General features: G+C 49.6%; 1 protein-coding gene across 1 annotated transcript in view; it reads right to left on the bottom strand.

The window, feature by feature from the left end:
• Positions 1-1,124: 1,124 nt before the first annotated feature.
• TTLL7 (tubulin tyrosine ligase like 7) overlaps positions 1,125-18,464 on the bottom strand; it is a 1,017,987-nt gene continuing 1,000,647 nt past the window's right edge. Inside the window, exon 23 of the mRNA XM_078659263.1 lies at positions 1,125-2,160. Coding sequence (XP_078515389.1) covers positions 2,040-2,160 — 121 coding nt within the window. The 3' untranslated portion in view covers positions 1,125-2,039. The remainder of the gene's footprint in view (positions 2,161-18,464) is intronic.

Below are 18,464 nucleotides of genomic sequence, written 5' to 3'. Positions count from 1 at the left end.
CCAAACATGCTATCCTTGGTTCAGAGTCCTTAATCCCCCAAAATCCACTGATGAGTGATAATTGCAACTTAACAAAACCAGAATCATAATTATACAGTAAAAAAGTAAGATCATGCTGTGTTGGAAAACCAATTGGATGTCCAATAGGAGAAATTAAGCACCAACGAAGCATCTTCAGTTTTCAAAGCTACAAAGAAACTAATAGCAAAGGCTTGATGTGAGATTTCTCGCCATGACTCAGAACATTCTTATAAAAGCCCATGTAGGTTGCAATTTGTTAATCTCCTATTTAAGCACCTGGTATCCAGGCATTTGGATTTATACATGGACTGACGTTTTAAGTTGTGAGAAGTACACCATACAAATACAAAAATACATTTATAGTGGGCTGCATTCACCATTACAGGTATCTTGGCACTATTGCATCTAAGCCTGGATCCTTCTCACATGAGGAACAATGTTGATTCTAAATTACAAAGACTGAGGCGTGTGGATGCCTCAATTTCATACCTACTGGGGCTGATGGAGAGAAAGAGTGGACAATGAAATAACCTGAGCTGACTCTTAGGGCAGATCGAACAAAAGGGGCAACGACCCCCAGGGCCAAAATGGTGCTTTTAGGGTCAACATCTGCTGCTTCCACTTGAATATCCTGGAAATCTAATGGACTAATTAGAATTGGAGAGAAACATTTAGAAATCAGGGAGAATAAAGGAACATGATATTCAACACTCACAATCTTAAGGTATATGTCTGGGCGCAAAAAGGGTGGGAGAAAGGAAATTTTAAAAACTAGATTGAGACTTTGAAACTTTGTTTCGTCCGTATCTGTATTTGCAGGGAACTCTCTCAGTTACACTCCACCATGGTAGAATGATGCATAGGGAGCTAAATGCTGTATAAATTATTGTTTTCCCGAAAGCGAAAATTGGTTGCCTATTCTGCTTAATATTATAAGGCAGAATTCATCTATTAGAATAATCCAAACATTCTGTAGTTTTCGACACGTTTTCTGTCATTTCTTTAAACAATGTAAATCCTGTGAAACAGACATAATGACAATTTCTTATTTCATTTTTAAATATGTACAAATAAATAGGAAAAACAACAAATGACATGGTATTGAAGTTAAAATAATATTTTGTGGCATAGCAACAATGCAAATGAACTTTTGTGTCTTTATCTGAAGGGGTTTCGCTGGCAAAATAAATAAATAAATAAGACACAAGGCAAATAATTGTGAAGGGTGCAGTAGCGGCTCGTAGTGGGAGTCTTGCGGTGGGGTGTGGCGGGGAGGGCCAGGAAGGGGGGTAGCCAGCATACGGCTTACCGGAGGTAAGTACATAAATAAATAAATATAAGAATTACATTGCACGCGCTGCAACGCCATCTGTGTGCGTGTGTGTGCGCATACACTAAACGGTAGAGTTCCTAGTTGTTTTGCAACAGTCCCCTGCCTTAAAAGGTCTTGAAAAGGTGATGTGACATTTGCAAACAATAGTCTTCATTAGAACATAATCAACACTGAAACATGTCCACTTACAATGCTTGCCACCTAAATTATTATTTTTAAATGTATTTTCATTTCTATAGGAAAAATAAAATGGGCAATGGACATAACGTTTGTTTTCAGCTTTGACAATATATTATTATATTTCCTATGTATAAAAATGCCACCACGCTTTTAAAGATTATCAAGATAACATCTGAGCAAAAGAAAAAGGGGTTGCAAAATAAATAGTCTAGTTCAGGTAAGACACATCTGTAAAATAAAGCTGAACAATATCAGACTTCAGAATAAAGGAGTTTGTACAATTCCGCAGACAGTTCAGTTTCCTGAAAGAAATAATTACTTACACATTCAACTGGAGCTACATGGTTTCTAAAATTTCTCCAAAACGTTTGTCTTCTCAATTTAACATACATTATCCCTTCTACAATGCTAAAGTTATCATGATGCATATTGCACTGCCTGTCCGAGTACTGGATTAGGAAACAAAATAAAATTGCTAATAAAAAATGTCTATTGTCCTTTAACTTCATAGGTGGCCAAGTCTGGGAGTAAACAAAATACTGGATCGTGGCATTCCGGAAGAATTGCGGATATAGCTAGAAGACGATGTCCTCATGATGATCTGTGAAGTCACTGGAAGCAAATACCTAAAATGAGTAAGAGTATAGATCAGGAAAAAAGGAAAGCGCCTGTTCATAAAAGTAACATTAGCCGTGGCAATCCAGAGATCATAACTGTTACTGACACTGCAATGAATCCTACAAACATAATGAAATCCAGCACAACGCTGTACATCTTTAGGAACTTTGTAAACAATAAATAGACCAATTGTTCTATAGTTCGTGCACTTTACAATAGTCCTAATAACACAATAATAAGCTGATCACAAGCGGCTCCGTAACAAGTTGCGGTAATAACGCAACCAGTATTACCAAGAACGCACAGCATTGCCACACTCCTACTGGGTGATTTTGAGATTTCTCATCTTGAAAGGGTAACAATATTAGAAGCTGTGTCTGATATTACCCTACTTTCTGTATGTATTTTTCTGAATTCTGGCCCATTTTACTGATATATTTCAACTGGTGTTTTTGTAAGTGGATATTTGCCGGGAAACTGTGTGACTTGTAGAAATTGGATTACCAGGCCACTTTGTATCACCTACTTAATCGATACAGTGAATCTGCTGTACTCATTCATAAAATGATTTCTGTACTGGTACTCCCTATTTGTCCACGGCTAGGACCAGGCCCTAGGGCATCCAGAGACCATGGTCCTTGCCAATCCACAGAGTGGAGGGCAGTAACCCCTGGCATCCAATAGCCTTGCTCCACTCTCCTTCCCAGTGTAGTTCCAAACTACCACTGATCCTTCAACCTAGGGCCCGCACCCTCAGGCTGACCAGAGATCACAGGCAAAGCGTCTCCTCACCCTACCTCTACTTCTGGGGTTCCGCACTCTCCCAGGGGAAGCACCCACCAGAACACAACTCTCCCACCAGTTCAGTACCTCTCTCCATCAATTGGTCTACCACCTGGGATCCACATTCACCGAATGCACCGGGCTCAGAGGTGAGGACTCCCTCTCTCCGCACCCCCTTCCAGAGCTCTGCACCCTCCCACTGTAGAACAAGGTCCCTGAACTTAAGGTAGGCCCCACCTGATCTCAGGGTAGTACTACCACACTCAGCCAAGGACCCTAAAGATCCTGGCTAGGCCTACTCCACCCCTTCTGGGAAACACATGGTCCCTTCACTTAAGATGGGCTCCACCTGTATTCACAGGGGTACCCCTAGAAGGCAAACTGGCCAGGACACTGATTAAAGCCGCCCTGCCGTCCAGGTCAGGCAAACACCTGAACCTGGCTCCCCAACCCAGGGACGCTTCCTTTTGGTCAGGTACCCTGCGAACCAGGACTTCACGAGGGTGACACATAACTAATGTGTCGTGCGACAGTCTGTCTGGTGCATATCTCATGACCTCCTGTCCAACTGACAGTGCGTGCACATCCCCCAGGCAGAAGTGGCATCACCATGGCCAAACATTGGTGACTCAGCCCTTCTAGCTGGCCCCTGACCCACTGGTTCCCAATGGGGACTCTTTCCCCCTCTCACCCCTCACTCTGGACCTCTGCACCCTCCCAACTGGAGCGGTCCTGCCAGACACCAGAACTGCTGGAGCTCTGCTTACAGACGCTCCACGTTCCCGGCAATAGGAGATCCTCCTCAAATGGCCTATCGGTACAGCCTAGGCTCCCTACCTGGTGTTCCCTCAAAGAACCACCCAGGCCTGAGACAGGGTTTCAGGCACCTGGAGACATTCAGTCCCACCCACTTCTTCTCCTCTGAGACAGGACATGAGCCCCTACACCTCTCCCACTACACCGGGACCTAGCTGGGCTACTCTGAACCTCTTCCACAACTCTGGGCTGGAAGACACCTCAGCAACTCCTTTTGGAATTACTCCCCAATGCCTCTTCAGATCTTCTAACATGGGGAGATCCCCCAAACAGGACAGATTAGGCTCCCAGCGTGGTGTTCCTTCTAAGAACCATCCAGTGTCGGAGTCTGAGGTTGAGGCACGGATCACAGCCCAGTCTCACACCTTCTCCTGCAAGACAAGATGTGAGGCCTAGCAACCTGCTCACTGTGAGGTCACCTAACTCTGAACGTCTTCCACCACTCTGGGTTGGAAGACACCGGCACCATTCCTCTAGGGTCACTCCCCCATGCAAGCTCTTTATTCAGAAAACACACATCAAATCGTCCAGTGCAACACACCACTCATCCACACACACCCTCCCTAGACCGGTGAGACAGTTCCTTACTGTCCCTGAATCTCAACCTGCACCCCTCTTACTGAGCACCAGGTACCATACTCTGGGAACGGGATGGGGACTTTATGCACTGGACTCACTTCTGCTGCCACCACTGGATCCCACCCTTACAGGTGAATCCAGACAACTCACACTGTACTTAGGGGAAGACCTACCCTCCAGAGCTAGTTACTCCATACAAATTAAGTCCCCACTGTAGGCCAACCCAAAAACCAGCGCGATGGCTCAAGGGCAGTCTCTCCTCCAGATTCTCTGGTTTCTGTCCTTGGCAGGACACCCAACTCACAGTGCACAAGAAACACATTTCCGAAGAAATGACACTTAAAACAAACTTAGACACAATAATCCCTTTTCATGTGACTATCTAAAATGCAGAGTTTTGTAATGCAGCCAGTTGTCGCTGTGGTACTGCACAAACCCAAGTCCTATCACCACCGCTGACAACCAATGTTAGAAACGGGATCTCTGGTTGGCTAAGGCTTGCGCCAAAGTCAGGCAGAGACCACCACTCTAGTCAGGGCAAGGGAGTTACACGCCAAAGATAATCCCTGCTCACCCCCTTGGTAGCTTGGCACGAGCAGCCAGGCTTATCCCAGAGGCCATGTGTAAAGCATTTGCACACGCACAAAGCAACAACATCCCAGGCACACTACAAAAGGAACTCCACACAAGTTTATATAAAAAATAGCCTTTGTATTCTCATAACACATTAGAATAGTAAACACATAATATACATGGTGCCACCTGGCACTGGGTCATATCTACAAGGGATTATATACACAACACAGGGTCCACTTGACCACAGTCAGAACCATCACAAAGCGAACTTAATCAAAGTAAAATATGTCATAAACGTACAACCAGTAACCACTAGTAATCACTGTACTTAGCATCAGCCTGTAACATAACTACATTATGCACAGTATCACCTCAGGCACGAATTACATTCTGCGCCAACCTCACCAGCATGAACACATTAAGCAACCCTCTAATAAGTCTTAACACATTAGACCCTAACCTCCTAAGCATAACTCACATTAGGGGCCTAAATCACACAGTGAAACATAATCTCACTAGCATAAACCATAATGTGCAAAACAACCTCCTAAACATAAAAAACACATTTAGAGGAACAGAAAAGGGTGCGTAAATCATACATTACTTTTCCTAGCACCCTATAAATCACATCAAGGCCTGGCGCCCTACAAACCTAATAGTACCCCTGGCCAACTGGCCATCTCAAAAGGGGTTCAAATGCCCTATGTCCCAAGAGTGAAGGCGCGCTGCTAAGGAAGTCAAGGGTTCGCAATCGGCGCAGGCCTAAACATTGCAGCTGCCCACTACTTGCTGGGGAGCTGGAAATATCACATGAGGGCCTAAACGATAAAGCTGACACTAATTGCCGCGCAGCTGGGAGGACCAAATGAAGTCCTCAATATGCTCAATATTGCCTGTCCCACTCAGGGACTGCTGAAATAGAATAGCCCCCTCGTTGCAGTGGTCCGCAACTGCAGCACCACTGTGAATTAAATAAAGAACTGGCACCACTGTGCCTGGGGACCTCCACTGGGGCCCTTTCAATAAAATTAGCCTATCGGTGCAGCTGCCCACTGCAGGTGGGGCAGCTGAAGTCATCGCAAAGCGGGGAGCATGGGCCTCTCTGGGCCCTTAAACAAGAAGAATGCCCATAAAACCACAGGCTCTAAAAATAAACATGCACCAACAAAAAGAACTTGCCCCCAACATTGGCGCGGCTCGCTGCCATTCGGGGCTGCTCTGACCCTACTTCTACTGTCATGGTGCCGAGATCGGCACCAACAATGTGCCCCCTGGAGCCCCCACCCACCGGACTGATCTGGGGAGGCTCTCCTCTTTACTCCGGACACAGCGGGCGGGCGGCGGGGCTCTCTCGCTCATGAGAGCCTTGCTGGTGATCCGGCTGCACCACTCTTCACCAGGGCCCCGGGAATTTTTTTCACTTTGGCCTCCACCACGGGGGTTTTCCCTTTGACATGGGAGCCTCGCCGAACCACTGCATCTCCCGGCAGTCCCGTGGGCTTCCCTCAGAAAGGCGGAAGTCCCTCCCCATGACAGGCATGACGCTGCCTGACTTCCGACCTGGGCCGTCGGAGGTGATTCTTCTTTCGGTAAAGTGAGGGGTGGGCACCCGCTTTCAAATAAGCATAAGGTGCCATGTGGGGTGGGCACCCACTTTCTAAATATCCACATAAGTGGGGTGGACACACGCCAAGGACGAGAAACATGGGGTGGGCACCCGCCATTTGCATATAAAGAAATAATCGGGGTGGGCACCCGCAGGAAATCAGCCAACGCAGGGGAATCCCCACGCTGGGGATTCCCTCCCAAAAACTATTGAAGGCCAGCGCTGCAAGGGGAGGACAGAAGCGCTCCTCTTTAGGACAATTAAAGCACTGTGATGCAATGGAAATAAAGCTCTCCCAGGGTGCTAGGACAGCAAAAGGTCCTGTAGGAAAAAGAAATAAGTCCCAACCAAAAATGTCCTCAAAGGTGAAAAAGGGCAAGGCAGGTCCCAGGCCCCCCGGGCCCCAGCAGCAGCACGCCCTGGCAGGAACAGAACTGAACATTTTCATGGAGTCACAGCCCCTATATGTATACTACAAAATCCCTTTGTGTCACAGCACAAGGCTTGGGGATACCGGTCAGAACTGGTATAGGGGAGCTTAGGAGCACTTTGTTTTGCTCAGCTCCTCTCTCCTTTGTCAGGTGTGGCTCAGGGATTAGATGCACCAGGGGGCGAAGCCGGCATTGTGGAGTGAAGGCACAGTCCTATTCAGGTCCCAGGTGCATCTCCTCCCTCCCATCTGCATGCAGATCTCTCTATTCACCACTGGGCTGACTCCCCCTGGCTCCTAGAGCCAACCACACCTCTCAGCACCTGTCAATCACAAGCCAGACACGCAATTCACATCAGGCAGGCAGACACACAGTACACAGAAATGCCAACTTCTAAAAGTGGCATTTCTCCACCAGTCACCATAAAGCTGAGTCGTCTGTTGAGGTACGCTGGTCCAGTGTTGTGGAGTGCTTTGTGTGCATGGGTGAGGAGCTTGAAGGTTATCCTCTTGTTGACGGGCAGCCAGTGCAGGTCCCTGAGGTGGGGTGTGATGTGGCTGCAGCGGGGGATGTCGAGGATGAGACGTGCAGAGGCGTTCTGATGCGTTGCAGCCGTCTCAGGAGTTTGGCCGAAGTTCCTGCGGAGAGGCGTTACCATAGTCCAACCTGCTGCTGACGAGGGCCTGGGTGCCCATTCTTCTCGTTTCGGTCGGATCCACTTGTAGATTCTGCGGAGCATGCGGAGGGTGTTGAAGCAGGAGGAGGAGATGGCGTTGATCTGCTTAGTCATGGAGAGGGTAAAGTCGAGGATGACCCCTAGGTTGCGTGTGTGGTCAGTGGGTGTTGGAGCTGTTCCCAGTGTGTTCGGCCACCAGGAGTCGTCCCAGGCCAAAGGGGTGGATCGGAGGATGAGGACCTCCGTCTTGTCCAAGTTCAGCTTCACTCGGCTGTCCCTCATCCATTGGGCGACAGCCTTCATTCCTTTGTGGATGTTGGTTTTGGTGGTGTGAGGGTCTTTGGTGAGGGAGAGGATCAGCTGGGTGTCATCGGCATAGGAGATGATGTTGAGGTAATGCTGTCAGCGACGTGGGCGAGAGGTGCCATGTAGATCTTGAACAGCGTTGGGCTGAGGGATGAGCCCTGGGGTACGCCGCAGATGATCTTGGTGGCATCGGAGCAGAAGGGGGGAGGCGGAGAGGGAGGATGTGGTCCAGTCCAGGGCCTTCTCTAGGATCCCGTTGTTGAGTAAGGGGTTGATCTCGGCGTGCTTTCAGCTTTCCGGGAAGGTTGCTGTCTCGAAGGAGATGTTGATTACTTTCCGGAAATGGGGTGTGATGGCTGTGCTGGTTTTGTTGAAGATGTGGTGTGGGCAAGGGTCTAGCAGTGATCCCGAGTGGATGGTGTTCATGATTTTGCTGGTGTCCATGTTGTTGATGTTGGTCCAGGAGAGCAGGCGGTTGGTGCGGGTGGTGGTCATGGGGGCAGAAGTCTCAGTGGTTGTCGGGGCGGTCGTGACGTTGAAGCTGTCGTGGATGTCGGCCATCTTGCAGTGGAAGATGGTGGCCAGTGAGTCGCACAGGTCTTACGAAGGTGGAATGTCGTTAGTGTTGGAGCTGGGGTTGTCAGAGTTCCTTCACGATGTTGAAGAGCTCTTTGCTGTTGTGTGCGTTGTTATCTAGGCGGTCTTTGAATGAGGCCCTTTTGGTGTATCTGATGAGGTGATTGTGTTTGCGGGTGGCATTTTTGTGGGCTGCATAGCTGTCCGGTGTTCGTTCGCAGAGCCAGTTCTTCTCCACTTTTCGGCATGTTGGTTGGAGGCCTGGTGGTCTTCGGTAAACAAGGTGGCTTTCTTGCTGGTGTGGCTGTTGGAGGGTTTCTTGAGCGGGGCGAGCATGTTGGCGCAGTGGCTTACCCACTGTCTGAAGTTGCGGGCGGCGGTGTCGGGGTCGGTGGGTGGGCTCGAGGTGAGGGTGGTGGTTAGATGGTCTTCGGTGATTTTGCTTCAGCAGCAACGAGGCATCTGTTGGGTGCGGTGGTGCGTGGTGGGCTTCCTGAAGGTGAAGTGGATGCAGTGATGGTTGGTCCTGTGGAGTTCGGTGGTGTGGTTGAAGGAGACGTGGGTCTTTGAATGAGGCCCTTTTGGTGGATCTGATGAGGTGATGGTGTTTGCGGGTGGCGTTCTTGTGGGCTGCATAGCTGTCCGGTGTTCGTTCGCGGAGCCAGTTCTTCTCCAGTTTTCGGCATGTTGTTTGGAGGCCTGGTGGTCTTCGGTAAACAAGGTGGCTTTCTTGCTGGTGTGGCTGTTGGAGGGTTTCCTGAGCGGGGCGAGGGTGTTGGCGCACTGGTTGACCCACTGTCTGAAGTTGCGGGCAGCGGTGTCGGGGTCGGTGGGTGGGCTCTAGGCGAGGGTGGTGATTAGATGGTCTTCGGTGATTTTACTCCAGCAGCAACGAGGCATCTGTTGGGTGCGGTGGTGCGTGGTGGGCTTCCTGAAGGTGAAGTGGATGCAGGGATGGTCGGTCCTGTGGAGTTCGGTGGTGTGGTTGAAGGAGGGGTCAAGCGTGTGGCCGGCGGTGTGGGTGGGTGTTGTCACGAGCTGTCTGAGTCCGAGGTTGGCAAAGTTGTCTATCAGGGTGGTGAAGTTGGTGTCGTTGTTGTTCTCGAGGTGGTAGTTCAGGTCCCCGAGGAGGATGTAGTCCTTGGAGGCGAGGGCGTGTGTGCTGATGAATTCGGTGATGGAGTCGCTGAACTGTGGTCAGGGTCCGGGGGGTCTGTAGATGACGATTCCTCTGAGGAAGGTGTTGGGGTCAGTGTGGATCTGGAAGTGCAGGTGTTCGGCGGTGCTGAGGGTGTCGCCGGTGTTGGTCGAGACTCTGAGGGTGTTCTTGTGGATGATGGCGATTCCTCCTCCTAATCCGTTAGTGCAGTGCATATGTGATACAGGCAGTAGAGCTAACACAAAATATCCTGATTCGTTTTTTTTTTTTAAATGGTCAATCGAGAAAACATTTCATTTTCATCAACAAAAAATAAAGTGTATGCAAAACAGCAAGTGCAAATGCTTCCCAATAAATTAGTAAGAAGACTACGATTTCATAATCAGGGCAGTATAAATGAGTGTTATTGCTCTTACACTAACTCCATTTCAGTGTCCCTCTGAGAGTGACTACTGATCCTGAATCCTCTAAACACCCATTGTTAACAAGTGCAATTGCTTCTCTCGTTACAAAATAATCATTGACTTCAGAAACGTTTCTTCATTTATTGGTTTGTAACATACTGAACAGTGCAGTGTATGCAAGGGATCTATTAGCACTGTCTACAGGTATTAAGAATTCAGAACAATGTGGAGACTGAAAAAAAGATGAGAGGTGAGAGAGTTCCAGGAATACTCTGTAAAGATGAATCACTGAAAATGATCAGCTACAAAATAATGCCAGAAACAGCAGTAGTAAGACAGAACATTCCATCTGAAAAATCACTAACTACGGTAAGCTGGGCTATTAATAATAGAAACTGATAGGCAAAGTTTCCATACTGAGAAAATAAAAAAAAAGCTGAAACTGAATCGAAAAATCATGTGTAGGATTTCTAAAAAACTCAATGTTGGGAAAGAAAAAGATTTCTCTGCATGGCTTTGGAAAGCGCACCACCCTGCTCGAGCAGCATAGCAAGATGTAGGGGTATATTCACAAGAACGTGTGATAACTACCGCTAGAGTAGTGTAACGCAACTTTCAACATCGCAGCCCATCACGGGAAAACAATTCCGTGACAACGTGGAATTCAGAACACAGCGGTAGCATGCGATAGTCTGCTGACACCGCGGCCAATGCCGTGACACAACCACCTCGACGTATATAAAAACCTGAGATGGGCAAAAGCGCAATAAGAAAACAGTGATAACCAGCATGAGGGCAGGAATACACACGCGCAATGCGGAAAAAAGCACAAGAACAGCATACTGAAAAAGCCACAGAACGAAATCCAACAACAGTGGAGTACCACGGATGCACCCTGGCCAACTGCAGAGGGCAACATATACACCACAATATCCAAGCACTGTGGAAGAACAGAACCGACAGGCACACCGCATGAAAGAGACCAGTGGCAGACAAATCAGAGCCGCACGAGCGACACACCCACTGTGCAGCATACGCACATAGGCTGGAGTGCAACTCGACATTGACAACATCCCGGTACAAACAGCACCCCCACCACATTTGAACACAGGACACAATTGATTCCACAAATGTGCACGACCTGGCAAATCACATGTGAAATTGCAGGGAAAAGAAACATTAAAATGTACAAGTACAAGCCAAAACCTGCAAATATGTTTTATTCACACATGCAGTGCATTTGGACATTTACTACTGTCGCTTGATTGCCATGGACAGCCACATTGTGATGTGCTCATGAGAAGTACGGACCTGTCCTGCCGCTGCTGCAGTGGGATGTGATCCACCTGCCCCATCACCACCATCATCGTCCGGTACCTCTGGGCCTGGGATCCATGGGGCCCTGCTGTGAACACAGATGTTGTGCAACACACAACATGCTTGCACACATTAGCTTGCAGACGATGTCTGGGCTGTACAGGAGCTTCCCACCTGTGCCGTTCAGGCACCTGAAACGTGACTTCAACATGCCAAATGTGCGTTCCACAATACCCCCGGTGAGTATGTGTGCCGCATTATACTCTCTCTGGGCGGGTGTGTTCGGATCTCGGAAGGGTGGCATCATCCGAGGGCAGAGTGCATATCCTTGATCACCTGTGACAGTGCAGGGAGAAAAGAGTCAATACTTGGGTCGGCCGAATGTGATGCAGGTCCACCAATCCAGTGACACCTGTGCTGGCTGTGTGTGGGGTGAGTGTAAGCCAGCCCGCAGGGAGTAACTGATGCTGGCAACTACACCAACAGTCACCAGACACCCAGAAATGGAATGTCATAACTACAAGGGGGGATGACATGATTCGCACAGGGCTAATGGCCCCGAATGCACATCGGGTGAAACGGTCCCAATGCCATGGGACGCTGTCCTGCAGAAGACTGGGGTAGGGTCATGTGGGCAGAGCAGTGCCTCAAATGTGTTATGGCTGAATATTGCAACTCCACATGTTCAACTGTTGTGGAGCTTTGGTGCCATGAAATGTCTGTTTTGGGTGCAGGGGTAGGTCAGGATGACCATGGAGTGGTGTGGTCATGTCTGGTAGGTGGTCGTGTAGTTTGACTTGTTGATTGTGGTTTGGTCATGTGTGCATCCCCACAGTTGTGCATTGTGCTGTGGAGGCATTGTGATGTGTGGTGTGTTCATTTGGTACTTACCAACGAGCAGTCCCTTTCCATATGTGCCATTCTGGAAGCGTTGGTTGATGATGGACTGTTGGAAGTTGAAGGAATCATGCACACTGCCTGGGTAGTTGGCAACGACATTGGTGAAGAGTCCCCGGTGGTCCACTATTCCCTGCACATTGATGGAATGCCTGTGCGTTCTGTTGTGGTAGTGGGGTGCAGTATCCGCAGGGGGCACAATTGGTACATGTGTGCAGTTGATTGCCCCCAACACGGCCGGGAATCTGGCTATGGCGTAGAAGCCTTGCTTTGTCTCCAGCTGTTCCTGCCCAGTGTTGGGGAAATGAAGGTTCTGGGGTATAATGCTGAGGATGGCATCCAAGACAGGTGTGATGTACTTGGATAGGGCTGGCGGTGAGGCCCACCCGACTCTGGCAGGTGTTGGCTGGAAGGTACAAGAGGCCAACAGGTGCAGCACAGCCAACAGCTTTGTCTGTGGACGGATGTTGGTTCTCCGCTGTGTTGGGGCCATGAGCCTGTGGGCGATGTGGTCATGATGCGTTGAATGGTTGTCCTTTTGAGCCTGTAGTGGTCAATGACTTCCTCGGGCTTCAGGTCTGTGAGAGTGGTGCATTTTCAGTAGGTCTGCTGACTTACTCTGCGCTGCCTCTGTGGTGGTCCGGGGTTAGGTGCGGGTCGGGGTCCTGGGGGTGGTGGCGGTCCCGGGGGGGCGTGGTGGTGGGAGTTGTGGCCCTGTTGGGGCTCCAAGCTGCATGATGAGTAGCTCCATGGCATTGTTTGTTCTTCGGGTGTGGCTGTGTGTGGGACTCCGTTGCCTACTGCAGGCAGTCGTCCATCTTCACACCTGCTTGAGGCAGGTGTTAAATACCTGTGGCTACTGCGGTTTATCGCCTGTTTTCGGTTCTCTTCGTGGATCTGTCACTTCATTGTGAAAGTGGTGTTGTTGTTTTTTTGTGTGTTTCTACACAGGAATGCCTACTCTACATCTCATAAGCGTTAGTTGGTGGTGTCCGCTGTGGAGTTAGGTTTTGGGACTGTTATCGCTGGAATTCTGACGATGTCTGATGTTAGCACCAGCTTGTGAATGGTGGGGTAAATTTATCACAACTTTGGATGTGATAAAGTGCCATTAATTTGGTGATAGCTCCTTGTGAATATGCCCCGTAGTGTTTTGACCATCATCTCAATCCACAAAACAAGTATGTGTGTGTGTGTGCGTGTATTTGTGTGTGTGCTGAGCTCTGTTTTGTTTAATTATTTTTATTAAACATGCAGGATCTTGTTTTGAAAAGGAACGAGAGCCATAATAGGGCGCTGATGACAGAGGGACACACCTTGTTCATTCTCCTTGCATGAGTGTGACTACTGTCTCGTCAATGGGCTATAGAGGACTGACACTGGTAGCAGCAATACGAATGTTAGTAATCATGCAGGACATTTTTAGCTGTCACCTGTTAGGGAGAGGGCCGACCAGCACCTGAAACCTTTTTCATTATTTTGCCAGGCCCTAAAACTCTGTCATCCATCAGTCTGCAAGAAGTGTAGTATGCATATGTACAGATATATAGTCACAGGTGTGTATGAAACATCTGTGGTGCTCGTTTCTAGGGGAACACTGGCTTTCATTTTGAATGAGGACAAATCCAGTGGCACCTGAAATGGAGTGAGGGAGCGACCCCAGACAGCTGATGTGAACTCGAGGGTTCTTTCAGTCATTCCAGGAATCGTTCTAGCGGGCAAGACAGAACAGTGTTTAAGAGAGGCTCACGTGGGTCCCTTTGAAGTCAGGGAGTTCCCCCCTGCCCTTCCCTGGCCCTTTGTTCTCTGGAAAAGTGACCCCTCCCTGGATAACAAGAGGATGAGTTGGACAGCAAAGATATTTTTACTGTCCTTCTTTTGGGTTTCCCCTAAGAGGAGACTCCCATTTACACCCCTGATCCCCGCATTTAAATTTGAGGGATGGGCGCTGAGTGAGTGCTGAGAAGGGGCATTATATGTGCCATTTCAAGACGAAAATGCTGGAATGTGAGGGACTCAGGCAACACTATTGTGACATTAGGCATGACTCATACCAAGACACAGATTATGAGGTCCAGAGACTGAATGTATCTCCCCAGCAGTATTCACAAGTGACCCCTTGTATGAAGGCTGTTCAGAAATTGAATCAGAGGTATGTCCCTTGGAGAAAAATAGAGTCCAGTTGTGCTGAACTCACCTCCAATAACCAGATGAGGTTGGATTTAACAGAATGTACAAGTGCTAAAAATGTCAAGACTTGCCTGAGAAGAGCCACCACTGTGACAATGAATTTGCACCTGTTTGTTTGGGTGGTGGGGTGGCAATTGAGACTGGGGAACTCTCAACTGCAAGATCCCCATGATCATGAACTCTACTGTCTCTAGCACATGCTCAAAAGACTGCTGCTGGGGCTGCTGCTACTTACAAGCTGGTTCTGGGTGCTGGCTATCCTTCTGTCCTACATTGGCTGGACAGGAATTGGAGCTTTGCTGCATGGCAGGCGGTATACATCACATCGCCCCTACCGGGTTCACTATTGCTGACAGCAACACAACGAGCGCACCTGCTAAAGAGACTGCAGAAAAGTACCAGTAAAGCAGGTAATGTGAACTTGAACCCCAAGTGAGCAGACAGTAGTCGGAAGTGAATAACCAGTAACTGTGTGTGTGCTAAATGGCAAGATCAGTTCTCCTCTGTAATATCATTAACCCCTGTAGTGCTGCCGTCGGCCAACGGTCGTCGCGTGTACTACCGTGCCAGTGCTGCGCACGTCCGTAGGCCGACGCGGCCGCACCCGTTTCTTCGAAAGTTCAGCACTGGTGCAGAACGTTCGAAGCAACAAACGGGTTAAGATCCCACTTGCAGAGATTTACATCAAGACATTTGACATTCATAGAATGTCCCTGTAATTCCCTTGTATTCTTTTCCCACCATTTAGTATCAGGCTGATAAAAAAATACTAAAAGTAGCCTTTGACTGTTGCGTAAAGTAAGTCTTATTCTATGTAGAATTGTGTTGTACTTGGGCCTTAGGGCAGGTTCACCCCTAATCTTTTTGCTTTTATTTTGTGACCCTGTGTAGTGATTTTTGGGTCTGTGTGCACTTTTACCCTGTGTCCCAGAGTAAAGTGCGTGCGTGTCGTATGGCTGGTCTGCCCTCCCATAGGAATGCATGGGGAATGTGTGTGTCCATGTTAGTTCCTGATGCGTGGGGAGTGCAGGCTCGAGTTTGATATGTGTGAACTCGTGAGAGTGAATGCTGCGAGATGGTGTATGCGGCATGTATGTGTCTAGAAGGGAAGTGCTACTTCTGGACATTGAGATATGTGTGCAGTGAGGGTGCTGGGGCGTGATTGGCTGGAGCTGGCTGGCATGCCAGGCTCCAGGAAGTCTGGATGGGTCTGCCCGGTGGTGAGTGGGAGATTAGCATGAGTGATGTGTGGGAGGAGTGTACCTGTGTCCTGGATGGGCTGGGTTTTCCCCACACAATGCTGGCTCCGCCCCCCTGTGGTGTGTCTAATGACCCAAGCCCTGCCAGTGAATAGAGAGGGTGGTTGAGGTGAACAGAGTACTCAAGAACCAGCTGCGACTGGTTTCGCCCCCACCCTGCACCTTCAGACAAAGGAAAATGGTGTATAAAAATGGGGCTGTGTCCCCACAGATGTTGTTCTTTCCTGATCCTACTTGAGGGGGCTGCTGCTGCTGGGCCAGAGGACCGCCACTTGGACTGTCTCCCTGCCTGGAGACCCAGTGAGCTGGCTCTGGGCCCAGCCTTGCCCCCCCCTGCCTTGCTGAGGACCTTTGGCTGGACTTTGTTGTCCTATAGCGTCTGGGGGCGCTGTACTGGATTGATAGCGCTGGGAGCGCTTTGCTTGCCCCTTCTAGCGCTTACGAGGGCTTTATTTTGCATTTAGCGCTGAGGGGCGCTTTACTCTTGGAAGCCGGAGCCCACCCGGCGTTGGCCCCGCTCCGTGACGAGTCTTGAGCCCCCTGGCAGGTGCCCAACCTGCCGGGGACATTGCCGCCTTTCGAGCGCGTGCCCACCGCGCTTTATGGTAATTAAGGCCGGTGCCCACCCGGCATTGCCCAGGACTTCACCGCCGCAGCCCAGGAGGTTTTGAAACATTGCCGGGCCGCTGCCTAGTGCGACCCGGAAGTACCACCTCCACAGCCCCGTGCCGCGCTGAGATTGGATCCTGCAGCCGCGACCCGGAAGTGCCCGCCAGAGGAGAAGAAGACGCCGGCCGTGTCCTTCCCGGGGGCTCCCGAGTGAAGGGGGAGCCCCGGACGTCTGGCCAGCCCCGTGGCGAAGCGGGAGTCTTCCAGCCCCAGCCGCCGCCTGCAGAGTCTCCGTTGCCTGTGAGGAGAGCCCCGGACCTCCGCAGACCGAGCCGGTGAGTGATTTGAGGGAGAGGGGGCGTCGGGCACATTGCCGGTGCCCGCCCCTCCAGCGCGGGGTGCCTGGGTGTAGAGAGGCCCGCGGGGCCTCTCCAGATACTGAGTCCCCCGAGAGGGGATTCCCGACCCTGCCCCAGTAGGAAGGAGCCGGAGAGGCTCCAGAGACAGCCGCCTTTTGCTTGCAGAGCCCAGAGAGGCTTGTGACGGCCGCAGCTCTTGTTCGGCCCACGAGGGTCCCGGGGTCACATCATTTCCTTCGAGCCCCCGAGAGGCTCCCTGCCCGCATCTTGGTTGGTTGGAGCCACGAGGCTCCAGGGGCAGCATCTATTTGATTTAGGAGCCCCGAGGCTCCTGGGGGTAATTTATTTATTTAGAGCCCGAGAGGCTCCCACGCCCACAGCAATTTACGAGCCCCGAGGCTCGAGGGGGCATTTTGTTGATTTAGAGCGCTGAAGCTCTTGATCCCAGCCCACATTTGTTTTGCGAGCCAGAGAGGCTCTTGGGACACGAGTGTGGTCAGTAGCCCCGAGGCTCCCACACAGTGTCTCCTCCCCACCAGTGTTCTTGAGCCCACGTGGCTCCAACGTTTGCCTACCTGTGATTTACAACTGTCCAGCACTTAGTGGACAGTTGCTACGTTTAGGCTTTGTGTGCTGTGCTGCCTGCGCAGCTTCCCTGACATTGAGACTCAGGGTATTTCAACCCTTGCGAGGCCAGTTGGCCTGAGGGACATTTCTAGTGTGGTGCTACATGCACCCTGCGCAATTTATGATTTACTGCTTATGTGATTTCTGCGCAAATGTTCTACCTGCACCTCTGAATGTGTTTTAATGTTTCATGTGCAAATGGTTGTTGTTACCTTTGCTAAAAGTGACCTGCTTAGAGGATTGTTTATGTTTTATTGCCTTTGCTAAATGTTACTTGCCTAGGTGATTATTTTAGGTTTCCTTCCCTTTGCTAAATGTGACTTGCTTAGGTGATAGGTTTTCCTTCCATAGGTCCTGATGATAAGGTCCTAGTTCCCTGCGTGATTTCCCTACAGTGTTTAGGGTGGCGTAGGAGGTATTTACCCTTTACCAGTAGTTACTGGTTGTATGCTACATGTAACTATTTTGTGTGCTACATTCATTATATGTTTATGTGCTAAGTGTTATACCTACAAGTATTATTTCTAAAAAGTGCATACCCCTGACAGTGGTCCAGGTGGCCCTGTCCTGTACATAATCCCTTGTAAATCTTGCCCGTGCCTGTTGGCACATTGTAAAGTGTGTGTGTTATCTAATGTGTTTTTATTATTATAATACAAAGGCTATTTTTGATATAACCTTGTGTGGAGTTTCCTTTGTGGTGGGCCTAGGGTGTTGTCGCTGGGGTGCGCGCGCAAACGCTTTACAAATCGCCTCCGAGATTAGCCTTGCTGCTCGCGTCACGTTACCTAGAGGGTGAGCGGGGGTTATCTTGGTGTGTGACTCCCTTGCCCTGACTTAGAAATGGCGATCCCTGACTGACTTTGGCGTGAGCCTTGGCCGGCCGGGGGTCCCGCTTCTAACAAATAGCAATAAAGTATTTTGATAAACCAAAGTACTGGCTGGAAAACAATGTATTTATTATCAGTTATTTGCTGTTTGTTGAGTTCTAAGTCTCTAACTCCACACCACTTACTTTAGTCAGTCTTGAACTTCTCATACACACTGCATTAAGATGCAAGTGGTAAAGGAACATACTTGGTGCTCATTTTTGTGTACAGAAGTATGGTTCAGCCCAAGGCACCAGTAGTAACCAGCTTTAA

Source organism: Lissotriton helveticus, chromosome 1_1 (assembly GCF_964261635.1).
Source record: "Lissotriton helveticus chromosome 1_1, aLisHel1.1, whole genome shotgun sequence".
NCBI lineage: Eukaryota > Metazoa > Chordata > Amphibia > Caudata > Salamandridae > Lissotriton > Lissotriton helveticus.
This window is presented reverse-complemented; position numbering and strand designations above follow the sequence as displayed.